Genomic DNA, 18636 nt, shown 5'->3' with positions numbered 1-18636 from the left:
GTCCAGAGGAATCGCTGCGACGTTCAATGAGAAGTTTGGGCGTGTCGGAGAACTACGCCGACAGGATCCAGAGGTTGGAAGCGTCTTGAGGCTAACCGACAATGCACATGGTCAAGCAAGGCACATCTTCTACCTGGTCACCAAGGAATGGTCCCCGAGTAAGCCGACTTATCTCAATCTATGGAAGACCCTGATTGAACTGAGAGAAGCCCTGCTAAACAACAACATTGCACGATTAGCCATTCCGAAGCTGGCGTGTGGACTCGATGGTTTGAGTTGGCGTACAATCCGGAACATGATTGAAGTCTTGTTCAGATTTACGGGAATCGAGATCCTCGTTTGCTGCTACAACCCAAAGCTGAGATCGGGAGAGAAAACTGTAGACTGCTATTTCTACCAGACTTCGCAATGTACCAGGGGCCAGCTTTGCAAATACCTTCATTCACCGTATACATCTCGGGACGAGCATGTGCCTAAGAAGGGGGCAGTGTTGCGAGCCGGTGTGGACTCGACCTAACCTCACAATATGGCCCGCCCTCGGATGACCTTAACATCGCATAGACCCCGCAATGATTCATTCGTTCGAGAAGAATCGAGACCCACTAGAATGGACTCGTACATACGAGAACCTTCGAAAACCTTCTCTATGCGCCTAACGATTTTTGGACTATTCTAGATTTCTTTTACCTGTCGGTATAAAAGCCGGCGGCAGTGGCCTAGAGAGGGCAGTTATAAATATACCAGTGCAGTTGACGCGCGAAAATTCAAAATAAATTCTTAGTTATAAATCGTTTGTAAATAGTTCTATAAGTCTTTTATCGTTATTGTTTTTGTTAATTAGTGTTAAATAAATAGTGTTTAAATAAATTGTGACTTTCTATCCACACGGAACCGACGAAAAACGTAACAATACTGATGACTGATGAAAATACTTTATTGTTAAGTGCAAAGTTTTATTTAAATGCTCTAAAAAAAGAAAATAAACTTTATTTTTTTGTCCAGGTCTAAAGATATTATTTTGATTCTCCTCAATGTTGTGTATGCTTTCAATTATTTCTGTATGCACTATAGCACGGGAAACAATTCTCAACATCCTTTTGTTTCTCGATTGAAGATGAAGTTTTATTCGCTTGTATATATAGATAATAAACTTCTGCAATACAGGAAATAGCACACACTCGCACTGGCAGCCATGCACAGAGAACTTTAGCTTCTGTCTGAGAGTAGAAAAGTTCCTCTCGATAGCAAATAACAAAGTGCCGAAACTATTATTAACAGCCTTACAAGAATTTCCACTCCAGTAAATAACCTCCGACATTTCTCACACGGTTTTTATTCGAAGGAGGGAGATTTCTTTTCGCTAGTGTTTTATCTTGTCAAATACGTATTGTCGTTACGTTGTTACTGCTACCGCTGACGCGCGTTTTTGTCGACTTGTGTCCTTTTATCCAGCTATTACTCTGGAAAATAACAAGCGTCACTATAATTTCCTTTATGGACAGGGTGAGTTTTCTACGATGTTCTCTATGGGTATCTCGGAATCTACTGGAGATAGAGAGTAGGAAAAACGGGAAAAGAATTGCAGTTTTGTGGGGTCATAAATATGCAGATTTTTGAAAAAGTTCATGTCTTACTAGATATTTCGAAAAAAACAAATTTCGGCTATTTTAAAAATTGTCCCTAATTCCATTATAAACTATTTTAGAGAAAAAGTTTTCAGATAAAAGTTGTAGATAATCACATCCTTAATGAGATTGTGTCCTCCGTTTTTTCTAAAGCCTGTCATTTTTGACATATGACACAAACATATGTTTTTTTAAATGGAAACCATAGTTGGCCATGACTTCATAAAAAACGCCATTTTTTAAGCTTTTCAGCGATATAAGCTATAATCTATAATATCTTTTCTTCGAAAAATTACTGAGTTATAGCCAATTCTTATCATTTTTAAACAATTTCACTTAGCCACGGGAACAAGTTCAATCGTCTTTGCTCTCATAAATGTGAAGGTGTTACATCCAAACTTTGTAAATTAAAATAAACAAAAATTGTAAATATAAATTAAATTTATTTACAATAAAAGAAAAAAAGAAATAAATATGAACTCAGTAATTATTCGAAGAAAACATATTATAGCTTATATCACCAAAAAGCTTAAAAAATGGCGCTTTTTATGAAGTCATGGCCAATTATGGTTTCCATTTAAGAAAACATATGTTTGTATCATATGTCAAAAATGACAGGCTTTAGAAAAAAGCGGAGGACACGATCTCTTTAAGGATGTGATTATCTACAACTTTTATCTGAAAACGTTTTGTCTAAAATAGCTTATAATGGAATTACGGACAATTTTTAAAATAGCCAAAATTTGTTTTTTTCGAAATATCTAGTAAGCCATGAACTTTTTCAAAAATCTGAAAGGCGCATATTTATGATCCCACCCGATTTTTAATCATGTATATAAATTATTAGAGTAGTTAGATGAGTGTGATTTTTATTTAATACTTAAAAATCTTTATTTTATTTCATGGTTGTTGCTTATAAAAGGTAGAGGAAATTATAGCATCTTAATTCCCGTGTTCCAAGAGAGTTATAACTCTATGGTTAGCGTAACCAATACGACATAAGCTAAATCAGTAAGAAATAATACATATTTTTTAGTATTTATGACTTTAATTATCAGTATATTTTGCTTTAATTAACCTAAACAAAAGATATAAAAATTAATAAAAAAAACAACTATCATTTCTGTTTCCTTTTATTACTCTTTATTACCAACGAAAGCTCTCCTTAATTCCAATCTAACACGAACAAAAGCTCCATATACGATAATGTTTATAAGCCACCCTATACCCGGACAATATTTATAGTTAAGTGCAACTTGATATCCCTCATTTGTAGCGTTAAATGAGCCCATCTCGTGTAATGTGTGTATTTCTAATGTAAGGCGAACCGTTGAGAGTTCTTATAGGGACATTTTTCGGACAAAATAGCCACATATCTTGAGCGTAGAATAAAATTAATGCGTCTGGTATATGAAAGAGAAAAGGAATTTATAGGAGAGGGTCATTTTGAGTGATTGCTTTGGTATAGGGTGGTCAATTAGGCATGGAATGTTTTGATAAATTGATGGAATATTAAGAAATACTGACCGATTTATACAAATTGCTTTAGAAATTGGTTTTAAACACTAGAGAAACTATTACCAAACTAAATTTATAATAAATAAAAATTCGTTTAAAACTTAGAGTACACTTTTTTCTTCTTTTTACAATGCTGAATTGGCCGATAAAAAAGTTTTTATGTTGGTAGTCATGGCTGCCGGCTGTCATGCGATTTTTCTTTGCAAATCTGATACATATATCTGATATTTCTCATTTTCGATTCTAGCCTGAGTCTGAGTTTTCTACGACAAATTTGAAATTAAATCTGCGTGTTGTTTAGTATAAACTGCGATTTTCAATAAATTTCAAAATAAAATGTCAAAACCACGAAATTGTCGAAATCAGCAACTTGTTTGTCTCTGCTCAATTATTTTGAACAAAAACGAGATCATGACCAACCCATTTTGCCGTTAAACTGCGCTAGAGACGTAAAAAATGATATTGTTTTTTAAGTTTTGCGGTTTTTATTGAAAATACATAGATAATTTGAGCGTGTTTCAGCTGCGCTCAATATCAGGTTACGACCTGAAAGTCTCACAAAATGCGAGGACTAATGTTAACCAATTAGAATTTTATATTGTCCAGCTTTTATTCAGGAAAGTTGCTAATAACTTTATTAGAATTTCTTTCCGTAATAATCATAGACAAAGTAATAAGGTAGATATAAAAAATATTTGTATATGTATGTATTAAAAGTGAACAATTATAGTGACAAAATTACGACTTTTATTAAGTTTTATTAATTGTCCTATACTCTAATATAGCTTTATTTCGAATTAATACACTATTACACGCACTACTAGTTATCATACATTAAACACACCACTTGAAGGACAATGCTGCTGGTATTTGAAGCACCATTCCGGCTCCAAAGCATCTGCATTAATTCCCAAGTCTACCAATCGTTCTCTATGCAGTAACATCCTTTCTTCTGCTGCACTGTAATCAGTACTAGGGTCTGTCCACAGAGTCTCCGCCAGAGCTGCTGCTCTAGGCCAGAGGCGAACATCAACGGAACTTGAATCGGTTTGTTCGGTCCACAGAGCCACTTCACCTCCTAGAACTTGACTAGTCTTGTTTCCTGAGATTTAAAGAAAAAAACAGTTTTAGCCCAGAATATGTAAGAAAATTTGTATGAAAACAACACACACACTATTTCTTAGTTGTGTGACATGAACTGTGATATACAGCGAGATCAAGACAACTATAAACTATATATATTTCTGTGAATACTATAAACTTTCAATAATAATGGTAGTAAAAATCATATTTAAAATTCAATACATCCCCAAATTACCTGCTATATCTGAGGGTTTGTTGTCATACACAGTTTGCCATCCCTTGTATGGACTACACCAGTTATTACCAGTTGAAACCCAAGAAGACAAACCACAATCCAAATACAGAGCGTCATAGTTACTCAAAATAATTGTATAATTCTTATTCAGCAAAGTTTGAATTGCTGAGTCGTCCGCAGTAGTCCAAACTTGTATGTAATAATTTTCCGTAGGTAGAACATCGGTGACATTGTCCAGAGCTGTTAAATCGCTGCTCCAGAGTATTATTGGTACATCTTTTCCGGCCTTGTTCCAAAGTCTTGCCTGAGCTTCTTGCTGGAAGTAGATCCAGGCTTCGTAGAATCCGGATTTTGTTAGGTTCCAGCCTTTCTCGTTTACCATCCAGTCAGTCATGGTGTCTGTGTTGTTCCAGCAATTTATGTTGATTTCGTCCCCACCCATGTGGAATATTTCTGTGCCAAATTGGTCTAGCATATCTCCATAGATATCTGAAAGAAATATTTTAATCGGTTAGTTCTAGATTATATAGGGTTGCGCCCCACATACTACGTGGAGGCACCGACGACGAAGAACAACGATAGTTTGTATTGAAAAAATTAGTTTTACAGGGTGTTCTCAAGAAAAGTTACACGTCAAAGTTATGTTTTTTTTTTATAATTAAACATACTATATATAATAATTGATTTTTGGATTCTAGAAAAAAAATAAAGGAGAGTTTCATTATAGAAGAACATGACTAAAATTTAAGGTTTTTGAGATTTAATATTTTCTAAAATTGAAGAAAAAGTTCTAAATTTCAATAAAAACTACCTAAATTAGAATTTATCCGTTATAGCCTAATATGGTATCTAAAATAATCGTTGTACTTCAAATTAAACTAAAACTTTACACAAAAATTTATACAAATTGAGACAAAAATTAATATTGAACTTTTAAAAGCAAGTTATTTTTTATTTTAAATTAAATATTCAGTATTTATTATTCTTATGTTCAATAGTAGACAAAGACTTTCCTAGATATTTTCATTTTTATGATTTAGTGTCAGTAGATCTTTATTATTTGATAAAATCTAGATGCCAGTGATATGTCTGACGTTACTCCAACATAGATGTCAAATTAATTCAACTTTTACAACTACTTATCATTTTGTGACAGTTGAAACTAAAAAACTTCTCAGAAAATTGCCGAGAATGAGAACTGATCCTGCAGCAGAGAGAATTGATATGATTCAATTAATTGATAAACGGCAGTCTGCATTCACTAATTAATAAAATACTTAAATTCTCCTGATTTTTTTACTCTTGATTTTTTTATGGGGATATCTTAAAGGCAAAACTCGGCCAACTACTGTCGACAACGGGGTGAGTTTTAAATAAGTGATAATAACTAGATAATAAAGAAAAACCTTTACCTTCAAGATAATTGAATATTTCTGACTGTGAAATATCAAACTGTCCACATGGTGGCTCGTTACAGTATGAACCCCAAGGTGTCCAGTTGAAACACGTCAATACCCCGGTATTCTGCCATCCTTCCCCAACATGAGCTGGTGCATCCAATTCAGGAACAACCTTTATACCCCTCACCCTACCATACTCAACAATATCCCTTACAGTTTGGTCATCATAAACTTTCCTCGCGCTGTACGCACCAGCTTCAGAAAGCTCAGGCCTGGATTGAGATACATATGGAAAGCTTGCTGTGTCAGTAATATGCCAGTGAAATGTATTTAACTTCGAAGCAGCCATGCCTTTGAGGGTTCTTTTAATGGCTTTGGGTGTTATGAAGTTTCTGGAGGTGTCTAATACTATTCCTCTCCATTTAAATTTGGGTCCATCAGAAATACTAATATTGCTGGGTAGAAGAATTCTGTTTCTTATATCATCAAAAACTACAAGCTGGGTAAGAGTCTCAAGTCCATGTCTAGCTCCGAAATATGTTGCTGAATTTACGGTTACTTGAATAACATTATTTTCTTCATCAAACACAGCAGTAAGATTGTAATTTTCATCTGTATCAATTTTTGGAGTATTTGATTCAACATCTGAGATATTCAAAGTTATATTTACTGAAGTTAAGTTTGAACTTGTTGATTTGAGAAAGAATCTACAAGGTTTCAGTTCGTTGATTTGATAACGAAATATTTCGATGCTCTTATTGACCAAGTTATATATCGAAGAATTCGGAAATGGACTGAATATGAAGTTACTGGAATTTATTTCGGTTAAATTTGAAATGCTGACATTTCCAGTGGGTTTGGGCCATAGACCTGCTGAATCTAGGCAAAGTACGTTGCATTCTGGTAAACTCAGCAGTGGATCGGTAGTGTTATTAGTGATTTCTTCTTTGATGCAGTAGCTTTCTTGGCATTTGTAGTAGTAAGCTGAGTAAACACTGTAAATGAAATTTATAAAGATAAAATACCATACGATTGAAAAAAAAACGGCGTCAAAGACGGCTGGGGAATGACAATCGGTGATGATTAGGCGAGGTAAAGCTCTAGATGCCATTTTTTGGCTCATACTCTTCTTTATTTTTTAATGGTTAATACTTACTCCCAGTTGGAATTCAGAAGGTTGTAATTTATTTTTATATTGAGAAAACATATCTGGAAACGTTTTATTCTTTTTAATCTTATATAATTAACGTTAATTTTAGACAAGTTTTATTCCAATTCTTAGTAAATGATCTCTAGAGATTGACCTCGCCAAAATTACCATCGATTGTCATTTCCCAGCCGTCTTTGACGCCTTTTTTAATCATACGGCACTAATTTAATCATGTAGAAAATTTATTTTCTAATATAATGCTTTGTTTTTAAAGTTGATAAGAATATGTTTGAAATGATGTTTTAATTTGAAATGAAAAAAAAAATCATTGATGAAAAAAAAATTCGTTAACTCAAATAAAAGAAAAATAAAATAATTAATAAAAAAATATATTATTACTAACCTGTTAAGTAAATGAGGTGAAAACAAAATTAATATGTAAAAGAAATTTTTGATTTCTGTCATGTTTCTAAACCAATTTGTAACAGAATAAAAAAATCAGAGTACACGCACTCCATTTATGTTGAAAAATCTTATCTACACACTGATTTATCTGGTATTAAGATTTTTTTTATCGGCGAAACTAGAAATAACAAAATGTATTAGATCATTTCATGGATTAGATGAGTATTATCTTTAAAATTATTATTTTTTAAATCTTTTTAGAGTATATTGGTATTTGACTTATATTCTATAATCTTGTTCTGCCAAATGTTATTGCGGATTGATAAATCAATAATACACTAAAATTAAGTGTTATATTTATGTTTATTTTATGATGATTGGAATAATGTACTGAAAAATCTTATTAACGAAAATCATATATGATTAGTTTCCTTGAATTTGGGGCAATGATTCAGTATTGAATCTAAACGACTTTCGGACTTTTATTGTCCATTTATTTTAACTTACACTACGTTTCGGTCAGAAATATCACTGACCGTTATCAAGTCTGAATTAATCTAAATCTTAAAACTACTGAGGTTGTATGTATACTTGAGCACGGCACTCACTCATCATTCACTCGTGAAAAAGTTGGGTGCAGTCATGCGTTAGGTTGTCCACTGAGAATGCCAGCACTAGTGCGTTTTATAAGCGATTGCCATATCTTAGAGATATCCATACTTGAATTGCCCGATTTTATATAAAAACGTCTTCATTAAATTTGCGATTTTCCATTGAGATTTCCTGTGGACAACCCGATCTTTTGACCACTTTATATTGTGCTGCTTGGACCACACATGGCCTGCAATGCCTGGCTTTATTGCTTCACCTTTTTGTACATATTTTTTTAAAATAAAAATGATGGTTTACCAGTGATAGCTAATATTGTGGAATGTTTTGAGATCCATGCCATTAGCTCTGCAGTCTTCAAATCTAAAATTTGGCTTCGATATGTTAACGATACTTTATTAATTATTAATATTATTATTTTCTCATGGTGTTCCTATGGTATTAACCATTATCTTCTGCGCTATATGTAAAGTATTTTTACTTTACAAATAAGTATTAAAAAAAATGTAAAGATATTTTTTAATAGCATAGGTACCTATAACAATTACTGTTGGAGTTAATATTGTGATAATGAGATAAATATTTGTTGTATTAAACAAAACACGTGAGTTAATTCTATTTACCCAGTGTGTGTATTAAGTAAGATTAAATAAAGGCACATGGCAGGTCCGCTTATTATAAAACAAATTAAAAAAAAGGAAAACCATTATTAAACATTTTCGATTGTATTCTAATATTAAAAGAATTTTAAGCATTATAATTAAGACTCTGGTAATATACAGGGTGTCCCAATATTCCGTGGACATAGAATACATTCTATTTAAATAATAATAGAACTTACCTCTATTTAAAAGTGCCTAAGTGTCAAACAGTCAAAAATAAATCCAAACTTTAATTAATTTAAAATATATAAAGCTTAGTGTCAAAAATTATTGGTAACACCTAACATATATATATATATATATATATATATATATATATATATATATATATATATATATATATATATATATATATATATATATATATATATATATATATATATATATATATATATATATATATATATATATATATATATATATATATATATATATATATATGAATGTAGCCTACTAGATTACATGAATGTAGCCTACTAGATTTATCGTTTAGTCTTATCGAAATTTTAGAAAATCTACAAAATAAAAAAATGACTTTTGAACACCACTGTGTTGAATCAACGGAGACCAATTTGTTAGTGGTATATTACTAATAAAATAAATTTGCATAACCGACAAAAATGCTTAACGTTTCAGGATGTACATCTCTTCTCATCGTGAGAAGCAAAAAAGACAAAAAGAGCAAAGAACAAAACCATTCCAAAACACTTTAGGTAGCTCAAAAAAGGTAACAAAATATCTAAAATACTTCTGCGTGTATGATTCCTTTCTATAGTTTCTTATATATTATACTGCTTCCCTTTAAATGCAAATTTTAAATTTACTGTTTTCTGTTGGTTTCTCAATGAATAATATTTTTCTGGTAACGTGCTAAAGCTAAATAAAATCATAATATAGAGCATTTCCATACACAAACAAAAGGAGGTTTTTCCTTACATTTCTGATATTTTTCCATTCATCGCAAAACAAACTGACATTTTCTTAGGGACACAACGTTTTTTATTCTATTCCGGGGAAAAAGCAACAAAAAATATTATCTCATTTCAATTTTAAACGAATATGTGGATCATTTCGGTCCAAACTAAAATAACATAGTATTTTTAGCTTTTCTGCTTTTTTTAATATTTTGCAGAATTTTTGCTTATAGAAAAATGAATTAAAAACGCTGTCATATCATGTAAAATTTCGGTAAAGATAAGTAATTATAAATACAAGGTATAATCATCATCATTATCGTTTGCAGCTTATTCAACCATTTCCAATTATGGTGTAGTTTCCGTCATATATTTATATAATTTCTTTGTAGTTGGACTCATTGTCGTCTATTGTTGACTATGCGGGTCCAAGTTATCCTTGCTAATTTCCTAATATCATGGTCACATTTTAGGTTTGGTCTTCTTCTAGGTCTTTTAATTTCTCGTGGGTACCATGCTCTAATTTTTGTGGTCCATCTGTTATTGATCCTTCTTGCCAGGTGTCTTGCCCATTGCCACTTGAGGGATTTGATTCCATGTATGACATATATTACCTAGGTTTTTTGGCGTATCCAATATTCTCTTATGGTCTTTCTTGTTATTCCCAGCATATTTTGTTTGCAAAATTAAAATTACAGGTCATACAACGTCGATAGTTGTATGACCTGCAATTTTTATAAAGTCGGTTTTAATTGTCCAGGTTTACATTCAGCAATAAAGTTAGAGTAGATCTCAATATGAATTAGCAAAAAAAATAAAGTAATTATGATTATTGTTAGTTCCCAGTAGTTAGTACGTATAGTTAGTTAGTTAGTAAGTAGATATTTGGGCAGTTGGATTAGTGAAGACCTAAACCCAGACATTGAGATCAGAGCTCGAATTGAGATGGCTAGATCAAACTTCCTAAAATTGCGGAACCTACTGTGCGATAAACGTCTCAACATCCATATAAAAGACAACTTCGTCAAGTGCTACGTACTTTCCACACTTCTCTATGGGGTTGAGTCGTGGACACTCAAAGTAAGCGCAATGAATAAGTTGGAAGCATTTGAGATGTGGATGTATCGCAGAATGCTGAGAATACCATGGACTGACCGTGTCTCGAATGAACGAGTACTAAACCAAATGAACAAGGACAGAGAACTCCCCGACATAATAAAAAAGAGGAAAGCAGCCTATTTAGGCCATATCATGAGACATAGCAAGTATGAATTCCTTCAGCTCATCATCGAGGGTAAAATTGAGGGAAAGCGCGGACCCGGACGACGACAATGCTCCTGGCTGAAGAACATCAGAGATTGGACAGGCCTGGACTCACATACTTTGCTGAGAAGAGCGAAAAATAGAGAGGAATTTGCCATGGTTGTTGCCGATCTTCACTGAATGGAGACGGCACTTTAAGAAAGAAGAAGAGAAATATATTTAGGATAACTAATATATAACTCAGGATTTCTGCTACCAGGAATCAACAAAAGAATTAAGTTAGCTTGGAGTACATTATGAAAGAAACTCAATCATCTTCAAATCTAGAATGTCTCTTTATCTAAAGAAGAAAACATTCGATCAATGTGTACTACCAGTCATGCATACGAAAATATAAAGTATACTTACATATGTATATAAAGCAGGAAAGAAAACATTAACGTTAAAATAATCAAAACTTTATTTTATGTACTCTCTTAATATAATCACATTATACACTACTAAAAAAAAGTAAAAAAAGTTAAAATAAAAACCTTTTATTTAAACCTTTTATGTTATTAGATTCGGAAAGAACAAATTTATTCTCTTTTCGGATATCGTTGACAATTTTATTGAAATTGATACTGGACGCGATACCGCAACGAAACGTTTTCTAACGCTCCTTCGTGATCCTTGCATTCTCCAAGGCTATTGGAAATCTGCTCCCGGCTTTACAGCTGGTACGTGTAGCGATTCTTGATGAAGGGAGATTGTTCAGCCCTGCAACAAAGAAACATACCTGTAAATAAAAGCGGGCTTTCCATTAAGAGTCCAAAATGTTCATTTTAAGTTTATTAGAAACACACGTTAATTGCTTTTATTTTTTACTGAATTAATATAAGTTATATCGTCTTGGTTAACCATAAGTTGAGTCAACTCCTACCTTTTATAGGTAACAACCATGAAATACAATAGAGATTTTGATATAATGAAAATGGACACTCATCTAAATTTATTTCCATCATTAATGTCACATATAATTAATCTAAAGAGAACAATTTCATCGACATCACTTGTTACAATATTTTTCTGTCACAGCCACTGAAAGTAATTTATACAGGGTGATTTTTAACGTATACGCATAAACTTGGGAAATTATTGCTGATGACAAATAATGACTAATAATGAAAAAGTTTTTAAAAATAAATAAGTGTAATATTAATAATAATAAAATAAATAAGTAAAATATTTTTAGATTCTGAAATAATTTGAGTTTTTTTTCACAAAAATTTTCAACTTTATCAGTAAATGCACATTTAATTTAATGGAATTTACGTTTTTTGTTTTTATTTCAAATAGTTTGTTATATCCGTAAATAAAAATATTTAGTGCGCATTCAATTTAATGGAATTTACGTTTTTTGTTTTTATTTCAAATAGTTTGTTATCTCCGTAAATAAAAATATTTTACTTACTTTTTTTTCATTATTAGTCATTATTTGTTATCAGCAATAATTTCCCAAGTTTATGCGTATAGGTTAAAAATCACCCTGTATATTCATTTTGGTAAATGGTTTCACTTTTCGGCTGGTCGTGTTGCTTCAGATTTTTTTGTATTTTCTTCATTTTAATGGAAACGTAATCGAACGTACATAAATAAAAAATATAATAGGCAGTTATATAATTCTATTACAATCTAATGAACCGAATTTTCTATTTAATTCTCAACGAATAAACAAGCGTTGCCCCTCAAATAACATTTTTAATGAGGATAAATTTAGAGTATGTTTATAATTCTTACCGATAGTTTACAAATGAACAACTAAATGAATAGTGTAGTGTAGTAATGGCTAGAATAAATGTAGGTATCTTATTCGCTGCATTGCTGTTAATTTTATTTCAATTAAAGGGGTAAGTACTAACATATTTTCACTAAAAACGCATATTTATGGTATACAACTGTTTTAATAGTCAGAATTTTTAGAGGTTTTAGAATTATTGTGGCAATTATGTCTGTAAAAATCGTTAGGTGGGCAAACGATATAGTAGTGTATGGTGAGCTGTTAAATAAATGATACTTTTAAATTTAATTAGTCAAAATTCAAATATTTATATTTTATCACCCTGTAGCACCTAACTCTCAAATAATTTTTAAATATAATATTATATTTTTCACTTTGTTTCTATAAAACTTTCCTACCAAATTTGAGTAGGTACACCAACTTCGGAAACAACAGTGCTATTAACAAATTTTTGCCATATTAAAATGTAACTTTTTTTTAAATAAATTAAAATATTACAGTTGGGGGAACTTTTGGTGTTATAACTGCAAAATAAACCAAAACACTTTACATTTATACACTGATGTTTAAAAGGATCATTGTGGTGAATTAGTGTTTTATTTTGAAATTGAAATATTACAAAAGCTGCTGGATTCTGGTATTTAAATTTCATATAAAATTTTACGCATAATCTAAGATTTCTGCTCTAAAACTACTAACTAAACTACTCTAAATCTACTAAACTAAAAGTATAAATTAATAAAAAGTATTACAAAATATCTTTTTTTAGTTCTTCCAGTTCACCTTGGCATTACGAATGTAAATCAGGATCATGTACAAAAACTGAAACTACCCCAAACTCATCAGCAACGTGGAGCTTTGCTGAGTGTAGCATTCAATGTCTGGAATATGCGGGGTTATGGCCAATCCCCACAGGAACCACATCTATAGGAAATTTCACCGAAATAAATATTAATAACATTTCTTTAAGTTTTCATAATGGTTCTTTAGTCTCCACTTTGGTATACCAAGGGTTTGATATATTTTTGAATCAAATAAAGAATGTTAATCTTATAGAAAAAGGTATAGGATCCAAAAATGCAAGTTCTGTGAACATAAAAATTGATATAGTTGATCAGGATTTGACAATATTAACTTTAAAAGCTGATGAAAGCTATTATTTGGAAATTAACCAGCATATTGAAGGTGTATTGAATGTTTCTATTCAGAGTGAGACATATTTTGGAGCTAGACACGCTCTGGAAACTTTGAGTCAGTTAATAATATATGACGATATAAGAAAACGTTTTTTGGCTTCTAAAAGCGTAAAAATATCGGATAAACCTATTTATCCTTGGAGAGGAATAATACTGGATACAGCAAGAAACTATGTCCCAATAAAGTACATTAAAAGAACCATAAAAGCCATGGCTGCCAGCAAAATGAACACTTTCCATTGGCACTTGACCGATTCACAACGGGAATTATAAAGTGTTAATAACCCCGGACAATTATTGTCCCTATTTCGTGTTATAAATGGATGGGGCTTTAAATTCTAATTTAATTAGAGGTTAAAAGGTCAAATAATTTAGCTACAAATTGCATGAAAAACTAGAACAAAATATATTGAAATTTAAATTACATGAAAATTGTAAAATTTGCTTTTCTGTATTTTTCTATTTTTTACGTTTTTTTCTTCTAGATGTTTATGGAGACCTATTAGAACAATTTGGTACGGAAATATTCCATATGGGTGGAGATGAAATCAATATAAATTGCTGGAACAGTACAGAAAGTCTGAAAAAATGGATGACAGAAAAAGGATGGGCTCTAACTAAAGAAAATTTCATCAAAAAAGCTTGGTTTTATTTCCAAAACAGAACTGTTCAAAGTCTTTATAAAAAAGCCGGGAAAGAGATACCAGTAATATTGTGGACGAGTGATTTGACTAATATAGAAAATGTTACAAGATTGCTGGATAAGGAGAGGTACATCATTCAAATGTGGTCCAATGTATACGATTCGACTTTGGAAAACTTGCTGAGGAATAATTACAGCGTAATTTTAAGCAATTATGACAGTTTGTACTTGGACTGTGGATTTGGAGATTTCACTAATGATGATAATAATTGGTGTACACCTTATAAAACATGGCAGCAGTTGTATGAAAATAAACCTAAAAATATTGTAGGTAAGATAAAAAATATACTTTTAGCAATGTAAAAAATGCCATATTATTTTTTCTACTTTCTCTTTTGGTGCACTATGCATTTAATTGGATTTTAAAAGCGAAAATACAATATGAGAAATAGTGTTAATTTTGTCAACCCTGTAACTGTTAAAGGGTTAGACCTATGAAAAAAATACATTCAACGAATTTTGTAGAGAATTTTCTGAGCTTCAATTTCTTATATAGGGTATATTTTCGTAGGTGTCATATTTTCCGAGATATAAGCTAAAAATATTCAAAAAAGTGACATTTAACCCCTCCCCCTCCTCTAGCTCATCGTCTATCTTCGCGAACTTTTTACCCCCAAGTTTTTTTTATATATATCAGATATAGCTTTTATGAGCCCATGTCTAGAAGAATCAATTAAAACAATTTTCAAAACTGTGGAATTTCTTTCCACCGATTTGCCTAATTTGACTGGGCTAAACAGGGTCTTTATGAAAGAAACGGTGCGGTGGTTAGGTCGTTAGGTAGTCAAAATTTGAATTGAGTTAACCGTGTCATGTGGGGTATTATGTGCCAAGGCTTTATTTGCACAAGCTTAAACAGATTTTTAATTATTTTTATGACGTATAGTTTTCGATTAATGACGAAGAGTAAAAAAAAATCTTTTGTACGGAACCTTGTCTTATATAGAACCCTACTTTGCTTTTAGCCCCATCTACGGTCACGTAGATGAAGCAAGCTTGTTAATTTCTTTCTATTTCTTTAGGTAGTAAAGCTAACTATATCTTAGGAGCTGAGGCGGCTCTATGGACAGAAATAGCAGACCACAATTCTATGGATTCTAAAATATGGCCCAGAGCTTCCGCCTTAGCCGAAGCTCTATGGAGCGAACCAAATTTCTTTTGGACTGAAGCAGAGGATAGACTACATCTTCACAGAGAGCGTTTGGTGAATTTGGGTGTACGTGCTGATACTTTACAACCAGAATGGTGTTTGCAGCATCAAAGGCAGTGTAGAAGAAATTAAACTTTTTTAAAGATCCACTAATTAACTATGGCAATGGCCCAGCTACAGGTTCCTAATAGGTCAACGAAGTTAAGCGACGTTAGCCGATGCGTTAGATCTCTTGTCGGATAATAACTTTTGCCTTATTAAAATCTACTCCGAGCCCTGTGTCCCACGAATGCTTACAAATATTAGATTTGCGAAAATCACACTCTTTTTAATAATTTTTGTGTTCTATAATTCGAACACCTAACGGTCTAGATGTTTCAAAAATATAAAATTTCTCACATTCACATGATATTTTGTACATTTTTTGTTTGTTGTTTAGTGTGGGTGAAAGAACGTTGAAAGACGTTTGTATGTTAGGTATATTATTTTTCTATCCTTCCATTTTTTTTGAAACGCGTACGCATGTATGCATGAAATTCTTAGTTGTATATACTGTGTCTTGTCTTCATTGTGTGTATTCTGGGTCTATGGCTCGTAGTATGTATTTTGTATAATGTATTGCTAATAAAAGACGGTGGATGATCGTTTTTTATTAATATATCTTTTATGTGATCTATATATTCTTTTTGAATTATTGTTTAAATATTGTTCTAATATACACGGTGGTCCGAATTGTATTCGGAAAACTTCGCCAGCATATCTAGCCAGCATATTCTACTAATAAAAGTAGGTAAAACGTTCGTATTAATTTATGTCCTAAAAAGCTTCGTTTGATACAGGGTGTAGTAGATACAGGGTGTAGTAGTTTCATTTTTATTTCGGTTTTCTCCAAATAATCTCTGAACTATGTCAATATTTTGATGAAAATTGATGTCTGTTTTTTTACATGAGAAATTTGATTTCGACTGTAGGAGGAGCCACCTACATAATTTTTTACTAGTTTGAAGGGTAATAACTTTTGGTCTGCACCCGTATAAAACTACTAAGTAAAAAATATACATTTTTACCGTTTTTTTATGTAAAACTCGTAGGTTATGTAAAACAGTAGGTCTCTTGATAAAAATCGCTACGACTAACCGTTCGCAAGATATTTGGAATGTAAATTATCAATACATGTCATTATTGACAACAAATAAACATGTTGACTAGATAGTTATTTGAGAGAAATTTTAAATCTGAGAAGTTTTTATTTTTTTTTAAATTAATCATATTTTTTTTATAGAAAAAGATGAAACAGTTTCTGTTGAACCTTTGGCACAAAAACATTTCAAATTTTTGATTTCAGTCTGATAAATTTGTAGTCAACATGTTCAATTAATTATTGTTAATGATGATATGTATTAATTTAAAATATCTCGAGAACCAGTAGTCGTAGCAATTTCTCCCAAGACATCTTTTTTACGTGGAAAATGTTGGAAATGTGTATTCTTTTACTCAATAGTTTTATACAGGTACGGTCGAAAAGTTATTGCGCCCTCTATAAGTGACTCTTTATTGACATTTAAATCAAATTTCTTATGTCAAAAAACATCCAGACACCAATTTTCATCCAAATATCCATCTTAGTTCAGAAATTATTTAGAAAAAATCGAAATAAAAATGAAAATTCTACACCCTGTATCTCCGAAACAATGTATTTTAGGACTTTTTTACAACTTTTTTTTACATATTTTTATCTGCAGAATATGCTGCCGAAGTTTCCAGATTACAATACAAGACCAACCCTGTATAAACTTTAACTGCAATAAAACAATCAAAATCAGAATTATTCAATCAAGAAATGGACACGCAACAGAGATATGGACGTTATTTCTAATATTTTTATAGCATCAAGGAATTTACGTAAGCATATATAGAGAGAAGAAAACTTTCAAACTCGCTCGCAAAAACACAAAACTATAGGGGAGGCCAGAGCAAAGCCGTCGTCCGATCCGAGGCGCTAAATTTTTTATTACCTCCTAGATGCAGTGGCGGCAAACGATCGTCGTCTTCCCCCGAAAACTATTTCGGCACGAGGGAGACAGCAGACCGCTTTTGCGCCTCCTCCATCGGCCGACAACGCGGGAAAAGTTGGACCGTTAAATCGCGGTTCAGTTCTCGCGTGTCCCTTCTCTTGCGTGCCTCCAATCCACACCATCCCCTTGGTTGTCAACACTAGTAGATATAGAGATATATAAATACCATCCCTAAAAATTTTTCTCTTTTAATAATAGTCTAAATATTTCCGGCAATATTAAAAAAAAATTTTTTTTTCGATCCTAAATATTGACAATAATAAATAATAAATATCGGACACGATATATGTGCGCTGATATATAATTACTACTGAATATTATGTTATTTATGTGACTTTATGTGACTTCAAAGATATTAACATGCGCTCAGTAATCTTACTAGTTCTTATTGTAGCCGCGAGAGGTAAGTTTCTTGTTACTTATTACTTTATTTTACTTGGTATTTATCACTTTTGTTATATTTTAACAGGGCAACAAAAAGTAACATACCTATTTGATCTAAATAAAAAAATATATATGTAAAATTATATGGCGAAGTTTATTATCATTTCAAAGGTAGCTTTTCTCTAACTCATACAGAGATTCTATCTGATTTATTAACTTACAAATAAAAAATACAAAACTAAATACATGTGAATACCTTTCCATTATGATATTTCATTAATTTTCTGTTAAGTTAAAGTTAAGATAAGGATACTAACTAACATGCGCTTAAAAATCTTACAGGTTGTTACTGTAAGTAATACAATTAATTTTAGTAAAAAATATTTTGGTAAATACAGACCTGAATACAGATACTAGAGCATTAAATGAGATTTTTAACATTGATAGTTAAAGAAATAATGTAATTTTGACAGAAATAAATTTT

At 31.8% G+C, this 18636-nt stretch overlaps 3 protein-coding genes and 1 long non-coding RNA gene across 5 annotated transcripts in view; 2 read left to right on the top strand and 2 right to left on the bottom strand.

Moving 5' to 3' along the window:
* Positions 1–3841: 3841 nt before the first annotated feature.
* Positions 3842–7554, bottom strand: LOC115882401 (chitooligosaccharidolytic beta-N-acetylglucosaminidase-like). The gene is made up of 4 exons (XM_030900456.1): positions 7415–7554; positions 5874–6856; positions 4462–4950; positions 3842–4245 (listed from the first exon to the last, which is right to left on the bottom strand). The coding sequence occupies exons 1-4, from the start codon at positions 7474–7476 to the stop codon at positions 3971–3973; spliced, it is 1809 nt and encodes a 602-aa protein (XP_030756316.1). The 5' UTR covers positions 7477–7554; the 3' UTR covers positions 3842–3970.
* Positions 7555–11480: 3926 nt separating this feature from the next.
* LOC115882158 lies at positions 11481–12516 on the bottom strand. 2 transcript variants are annotated; one of them, XR_004050161.1, is made up of 3 exons: positions 12423–12516; positions 11787–11944; positions 11481–11623 (listed from the first exon to the last, which is right to left on the bottom strand). It is a non-coding gene; the product is annotated as an uncharacterized LOC115882158 (long non-coding RNA). The 2 variants fall into 2 exon arrangements; XR_004050160.1 differs by having other exon boundaries at positions 12392–12499.
* A 169-nt stretch (positions 12517–12685) lies between these two features.
* LOC115882441 (chitooligosaccharidolytic beta-N-acetylglucosaminidase-like) lies at positions 12686–16345 on the top strand. Its single transcript, XM_030900505.1, has 4 exons — positions 12686–12753; positions 13414–14111; positions 14326–14814; positions 15566–16345. The coding sequence occupies exons 1-4, from the start codon at positions 12689–12691 to the stop codon at positions 15823–15825; spliced, it is 1512 nt and encodes a 503-aa protein (XP_030756365.1). The 5' UTR covers positions 12686–12688; the 3' UTR covers positions 15826–16345.
* A 1521-nt stretch (positions 16346–17866) lies between these two features.
* Positions 17867–18636, top strand: part of LOC115882330 (limbic system-associated membrane protein-like) — a 113321-nt gene continuing 112551 nt past the window's right edge. The window contains exon 1 of the mRNA XM_030900347.1: positions 17867–18171. Within this exon, the coding sequence (XP_030756207.1) occupies positions 18129–18171 (43 nt within the window). The 5' untranslated portion in view covers positions 17867–18128. The remainder of the gene's footprint in view (positions 18172–18636) is intronic.

Source organism: Sitophilus oryzae, unplaced genomic scaffold (genome assembly GCF_002938485.1).
Source record: "Sitophilus oryzae breed Bouriz unplaced genomic scaffold, Soryzae_2.0 scaffold_177_pilon_pilon, whole genome shotgun sequence".
Taxonomy (NCBI): Eukaryota; Metazoa; Arthropoda; class Insecta; order Coleoptera; family Curculionidae; genus Sitophilus; species Sitophilus oryzae.
Note: the sequence above shows the minus strand (reverse complement) of the source record. Positions and strands in the feature narration are given on the sequence as shown.